The 7,500-nt window shown below is 36.0% G+C and overlaps 1 protein-coding gene across 14 annotated transcripts in view; it reads left to right on the top strand.

The window, feature by feature from the left end:
- LOC147466386 (uncharacterized) overlaps positions 1 to 7,500 on the top strand; it is a 33,091-nt gene that overhangs the window by 15,766 nt on the left and 9,825 nt on the right. For 6 of the 14 annotated variants that reach the window (XM_086535562.1, XM_086535567.1, XM_086535568.1 and 3 more), the window contains exons 3-10: positions 1,995 to 2,093; positions 4,704 to 4,981; positions 5,179 to 5,253; positions 5,738 to 5,854; positions 6,273 to 6,398; positions 6,571 to 6,687; positions 6,844 to 6,903; positions 7,238 to 7,321. In XM_086535562.1, the coding sequence (XP_086391688.1) occupies positions 4,715 to 4,981; positions 5,179 to 5,253; positions 5,738 to 5,854; positions 6,273 to 6,398; positions 6,571 to 6,687; positions 6,844 to 6,903; positions 7,238 to 7,321 (846 nt within the window). In that variant the 5' untranslated portion in view covers positions 1,995 to 2,093; positions 4,704 to 4,714. The remainder of the gene's footprint in view (positions 1 to 1,994; positions 2,094 to 4,703; positions 4,982 to 5,178; positions 5,254 to 5,737; positions 5,855 to 6,272; positions 6,399 to 6,570; positions 6,688 to 6,843; positions 6,904 to 7,237; positions 7,322 to 7,500) is intronic. The other 8 variants (XM_086535558.1, XM_086535556.1, XM_086535561.1 and 5 more) reach the window with 7 other exon arrangements.

The following is a 7,500-nucleotide window of genomic DNA, read 5'->3' on the forward strand; positions in this document are numbered from 1 at the left end:
TCACTCGCATTCAACTTCTCATTGTCATTCTCACTCACATTCATCTTTTCATTGTCCTTCTTACTCACGTTCACCTTCTCATTATCATTTTAACTCACATTTACATTCTGATTGTCATTCTCACTCACATTCCCCTTCTTATTATAATTCTCACTCACATTCCCCTTCTCATTGTCATTCTCACTCACATTCACCTTCTCATTATCATTCTCACTCACATTCACCTGCTCACCGTCATTCTCACTCACATTCACCTTCTCATTGTCAATCTCACTCAAATTCACATTCTCACTGTCATTATCACTCACATTCTCCTTATTTTCATTCTCACTCACATTCACCTCATTTTCATTCTCACTCACATTCACCTCACTGTCATTGTCATTCACATTCACCTTTTAATTGTCATTCACACTCACTTTCACATTCTCATTTTCATTCTCACTCACCTTCACCTTATCATTGTCTTACTCACATTCACTTTCTTATTGTCATTCTCACTCACATTCATCTTCTCACTGTCATTCTCACTTACATTCACCTTCTCATTGTCATTCTCACTCACATTCACCTTTTCATTATCATTATCATCCACATTCACCTTCTCATTGTCATTCCTACTCACATTCACCTTCTCACTGTCATTCTCACTCACATTCACCTTATCATTATCATTCTCACTCACTTTCACCTTCACATTGTCATTCTCACTCACATTCACCTTCTCGTTATCATTCTCACTCACATTCACCTTCGCATTGTCATTTTCACTCACACTCACCTTCTCATGTCATTCTCACTCGCATTCACCTTCTCATTGTCATTCTCACTCACATTCACCTTCTCACTTTCATTCTCATTCATATTAACCTTCTCATTGTCATTCTCACTCACATTCACCTCATTGTCATTCTCACTCACATTCACCTTCTAATTGTCATTCTCACTCACATTCATCTTCTCATTGTCATTCTCACTCACATCTGCCTTCTGATTTTTATTTTCACTCACATTCACTTTCTCATTTTCATTCTCACTCACATTCATCTTCTCATTGTCATTCACACTGACATTCACCTTCTCATTTTCATTCTGACTCACATTCAACTTCTCATTTTCAGTCACATTCACCTTCTAACTTTCATTCTCACTCACATTCACCTTCTCATTATCATTCTCACTCACATTCACCTTCTCATTGTCATTCTCACTCATAATTACCTTATTTTCATTCTCAGTCATATTCATCTTCTCATTGTCATTCTCACTCACATTCACCTCATTGTCATGCTCACTCACATTCACCTTCTCACTGTCATTCTTATTAACATTCACTTTCTCACTGTCATTCTTTTTCACATTCACCTTCTCACTGTCATTCTCACTCACATTCACCTTCTCATTGTCATTTTCATTCTCACTCACATCCACCTTCTCATTGTTATTCTCACTCACATTCTACTATCATTATCATTTTCACTCACATTCAACTTCTGACTGTCATTCTCACTCATATTCACTTTCTCATATTCATTCACACTCACTTTCACCTTATTTTCATTCTCACTCACATTCAGTTCACTGTCATTCTCACTCACATTCACCTTCTCATTGTCATTCTCATTCACATTCACTTTCTCACTCACATTCCCCTCATTGTCATTCTCACTCATTCACCTTCTCACTGTCACTCTCACACACATATTCACCTTCTCACTGTCATTCTCACTCACATTCACCTCACTGTCATTCTCACTCATATTCACCTTTTAACTCTCATTTACACTCACTTTCACTTTTTCATTTTTATTCTCACTCATATTCACCTTATTGTCATTCTCACTCACATTCAGCTTCTCATTGTCATTCTCACTCACATTCACCTTCTTCCTGTCATTCTCACTCCCAATCACCTTCGCATTGTCATCCTCACTTCCCTTCTCACGCTCATTACTCACAAACAGACGTCTAACACAAGCATCTTCCTCCCTCAGGTGGGACTCCCTTACACTGTGCTTCCTTGAACGGCCATCATGCTGTTGCAGAGACGCTCCTCGAGAAGGGCGGAGAAGTGAACGCCAAGGCTAAGGATGGTAAGGCGATTGGAAAGCGAGTGACTTCTTAAAGGCACCAGAAGAATTTTGCTTTTGTTTCTTTTCTCTTTTTTGTCTTCATGGAAATTTATAACAATTATTATTCAGATCTAATAAGGATATCTCTATCATCAACTTTTCTCATTCCTTCATCATTCATTATTATTTTCTATTCATCCATTCCTTATGTTTTAGTTGTTTATTTGAGTTATTTGTAAATGTTACATATTGGTTATCATTTATCATATGTATTGCAATGTTATGATTATTATTATCATAAAAATATTCATTATCATTATACTACTATATCTTATCATTTATTACAACTATATTTTTATTATTATTATTTAAAGAATTTTCTTTTTGTAATTGTCAATTTTCATCATTCATCTTTTTTCTTCCTCTCTTACTCTTTTCATTATTGATATCATTTTTATTTTTACTTCAATATTTCTTATATATGATTTTATACATATCATTGCTATGATTATTATTATTATTATTATAGTTAGAATTATCACTATTTTAATTATTCATATTACTGCTATTTCTATTGAAATTATTATCATATGTTATCCTTCCTCTTGTCATTATTGATAATTTTGCTGATGATCCTGTTGTTCTTGTTCTTGTACATGCTTTTGTTGTAGTTGTGAGGTCTTTATCACTCATAGTACCAGTGTCGGTAAATCATGATGGTAATGACAATGAGGATAACACGATGGCTTCCTTGTTCTTCCTTCTTGCAAACACCCAAGTCTGCTCACAGCTTGCTTGCAACAAACATGGCTATGCAGGTGCTGTTAAGAGGAATGCACTACTTAGCATTCGTTTTACAAAATACCTCTTCTCGCAACTTAAGTTAGGTTTGCTAAGTACAAAGGTAACATATCCAAATGAAATATCAATAATATAAGTTCATACAAAAGATATTACCTATTTTGTTTGATTATCATAATGATAATGATAATAAAAATAACAACCATAATAATGATGAAAATGATAAGAATAAGAATAACATTGATTATGATTCTGTAAAAAACATTAAAGATAACGATAACAATCATTATTATTATCAATATTAAGATCAAAATAGTTAGAATGACCATTATTATTTTTTAATAATTCTTATGACTGATATCATAATTTCTTTCATTATAAATATTATGTTAATGGTAATAGTAACTCCAACATTATTTTCCTTCCTATCAATGACATCAGATTATGCATTAATATTATAATGATCATAATCATTCTTCAAATCATGCTGATTCTCATTCATGAATACTTTTCCATTTTCATTTCCACTCATTTTCTTCATCATTTTCCATCCCTTTCATTTCATTATCTAGTCATTTCATGCTTATTCATAAGGTGTCCTTTTTGCTTGTATTTATCATAAATATTTTAATTAGCATCATTATCATAAATATGATAATAATTACGATTATAACAATTGTTGCCATTCAAATTAGCATTGACATTTTCATTCCCAACCTCAGTTCCCTTCTCATTTTGATTCTCATTAACATCATCACCACAGTTTTAATTTTAATTTTTATCCTTGCAAGTCTCAGAACCATTCCAGTCATAACTCTCCTTCTCCTACTCTTTGTCAGTCTATACTTTCTGTATAATTATCCTTCTCCTACTCTTTGTTACTATGTTTTCTTTATAATTCTCCTTCTCCTACTCTTTGTTACTCTATATTTTCTGTATAATTCTCCTTCTCCTACTCTTTATCACTCTATACTTTATGTATAATTCTCCTTCTCCTACTCTTTGTCACTATAATTTCTGTATAATTTCCCTTCTCCTACTCTTTGTCACTCTATATTTTCTGTACAATTTTTCTTCTCCTACTATTCTTTGTCACTTTACATTCTCTTTATAATTCTTCTACTCTTTGTCACTTCATTTTCTGTACAATTCTCCTTCACCCACACTTCATCATATTTATTTCTCTTCTCATTATCCCTCTCAGTTCTCTCTTTCCTTTTCATCTTCATGCTCATCATCCATTATCATTATGTTCCCATTAATGGGTTGTCCTAACTCATTACTTATACCATTGTTTATATTAACACTTGTTATTTTTACTTACATTTGTAGAATATCATTGGTTATTTTCATTATTATTTTTAGAGATGTTATATTGTTTTATAACTAACTTTATTATGCTGTAATAATTATCATCCTCTTTTGTTATTCATATTTGTATTCTTTTTCTAATTACTTCTATCAATATTTTGTTATGTATGAATATATATATATATATATATATATATATATATATATATATATATATATATATATATGTGTGTGTGTGTGTGTGTGTGTGTGTGTGTATATATATACGTGTGTGTGTGTGTGTGTGTGTGTGTGTATTGTCGTCATCAATATTATTGTCATATTTCATCATCATATATATATATCTTGATTTATATAATATATTCTTAAATATATATCATATCTTTATCATTATATATTCACATCTCACTTATTTCTGAACAAAATTGAATAAAAATGAAAATAAGAAAATTAAACAAGTGTTTCACTGAAGAGCAACATTTAGACATTGACAAGTTCTACAGTCAAGTTTACCTTCAGGACAGACAGCAATGCACTTGGCAGCCCGTTATAGACACACGGCAGTGCTGGAAGTCCTTCGGGAGGGCGGGGCCGACGTGGACACTGCAGATGGTGAAGGCAACACGCCCCTTCACAAAGCAGCTTCACGAGGGCATCTCCTCGCTATATTCATGTTGACGAAATTTGGGGCTTCCACTTACAAGAAGAATAAGAGTGGAAGGACTCCGCAGGACTTGATGCCGAGATCTTCCTCCACAGAGAGCCGTGGCATGGAACTTTTCCAAAGCGTGTCCATGGTAATAGATTGTATTGGTCAGACTCTGGTCCTTCCTCTGTCACCATTGGTTTTCAAAGTTGTGCATCATGGGCAGTGCCATGGTTACTGAGTGGCACTGTTACTAAATCACAAAAGGATTCTATTTTTTTTTTTTTTTTTTAATAATGAGACATAACATGCTAATGCATTTATCTGTTGAATATTGATCACTTTCAGACTCATGTGGCACAAGGTTGGGTTGCAACCGAGAAGGAAAGGATCAGTTTGCAAAGAGAAATCCAAGTGCTTAAGGTGAGTTTTTGGAGAGAAAATGAATAAAAAAATAGAAATAATTTTGATTTGATAATAATAAAAAGATAGAGAAAAATCAGTGGAATGACAGGAAATATAGCAATCAAAGAAAACCTTTCTAAAATCCATAACTAGGGGAGTAAATAGAATGAAATACAAAGCAAAATGTGAGGGTTTTGGTGACGGCTAATCTTTTATAAGTATTTGATCTGCTTTATTCTTTTACGACTCCAATCTCCTTATCTTGTGGTTATCAGCTTTCCCTCTGACAATGTCAGGAAGGAGATGCTTGTTATCATGAGCGAAGCAATTATGAGCAACAACATGAGCAGAGAGAGAGAGAGAGAGAGAGAGAGAGAGAGAGAGAGAGAGAGAGAGAGAGAGAGAGAGAGAGAGAGAGAGAGGGGGGGGGGTAATGTTAGAGAGAAAGTTCATTTCGTTTGTCTTTTTGAGTACTTAAGATACCTCTTCTATACTCATTCAGAAGCAGAGAGAGCGAGAGATCAGTGTGAAAAATAGCGAGACAGTGAATCTACAGAAGGAGACCAGAGACCTGAAGGAAGACCTGAGGAAGAAGGAAGAGGAGATTGTATTACTCAAGGTATGCACAGGAGAGAGCGAGGAAGAGGGACGAAATGACAGAGAGAAAGGAGGAGAGGAAAGGGACAGATATAGAACAATGGTTAAGAAAGAGGAGAGTTAGTGTGAGATACCATTGTGTTATTAGTAGCTTTTTGTCTGGAGAACCTGGAGCTTCCTGAATAAGTCCTTGTAGGTGTGAACCTCAACTATTCCAAACGAAGAGAGAAAAGGTTGCAGGATTTGTGCAAATGAAAATGGAACGCGATGAGCAATTTTGTTTGCTTCCAAAATGCATTAGCTCCTTTTTAAAAGTGATTTTATTTGTCAAAATGAGATTACTGGTTGGTCTTGCGATTCCATTTGCTTTGCCTGTGATGCCTTGCTCTTCTCCTCAAGCCTTTAGGACAGAGACATCCCTACAGTGTTGTCTTCTACAGGATATGCAGGAGGAGCAAGGACATGAGAGGAGTAGGATGGAGACTGAGGTGACTAATCTGCAGACGGAAAACAGCGAACTGAAGGACATCCTATGTCTCAGAGAAAGGGAGATCAGAGAGCTAAAGGTAAGAGCAGGAGGTTCCGAAATACACTAGCCCCTTTTTAAAACCGATTTTATTTGTCGAAGCAAGATTACTGGTTGTTCGTGCAATTCCATTTGCTTTGCCTGTGATGCCTTGCTCTTCTCCTCAAGCCTTTAGGACAGAGACATCCCTACAGTGTTGTCTTCTCTTACAGGAGGAGCAAGGACATGAGAGGAGTAGGATGGAGACTGAGGTGACTAATCTGCAGACGGAAAACAGCGAACTGAAGGATATCCTATGTCTCAAGGAAAGGGAGATCAGAGAGCTAAAGGTAAGAGCAAGAAGAAAGAAAAGAGAGGAGAGAGAAAGAGACTAAAATGAGGAGAGAAACAATGAAGAAGTATTGTATTCACACATATGTACTTCTACATGGTTCAGTATACACTCCCGTCCCGTTAAGAAGGCGTGACAGTCCTTTACTTTACAGGAGCAACACACAGCGGACGTTGGGAACGCGACGAACAGGTCGGAGGGCGAGGATGCGAAAGTGAGGAAGATATTAATTCTTATGACTTATGATGCATTGCACTGAGGGTGATAATAATTCTGAGAATTAACTCCAATGATGATATTAGTGCTCGTAACGTAAATGTAGTTCCACTGATGATGATGTTAATGCTTTAGACAGAACTTCAAGAAAGGAAGGTTGGGAGAAAGACAAAGTGCGAGAGAAGGAATTAGAACAAAGGAGGGAAAGGTTGAAGGTGAGGGAGAAATACATTTTCACAGAGAGAGAGAAAGAGAGTGAATGAGAGGAAGAACAGGCATAGTGGAGACAGGAGGAGACCGCATGTCATGTCCCTGGCGCCTTTTGCACACAGGATCGTCTGGAAGAAAGAGCCAGGAAGATTCAGGAGCTGAGGGCGGAGGTGAGGGAGATGGAGGAGCAGCTGACGCAAGCCGAGGTAACCTTTCCTTTGGAGGTCAAGCGGAAGTACAAATACACAGGGATTGAAGTCACTCCTGGCCAAAGGGAGATGCAAGATGTAGATGCAATATCAACAACAATGAAAAGAGATCGATAGATTTGCATTCAGTGGAATCAGTTGCACAGTACATTAGGCTACATACGTGTATATGAAGT

Source organism: Penaeus japonicus, unplaced genomic scaffold (genome assembly GCF_977035675.1).
Source record: "Penaeus japonicus unplaced genomic scaffold, GWHDUDI00000001_assembly GWHDUDI00001379, whole genome shotgun sequence".
In the NCBI taxonomy this organism is placed as follows: Eukaryota; Metazoa; Arthropoda; class Malacostraca; order Decapoda; family Penaeidae; genus Penaeus; species Penaeus japonicus.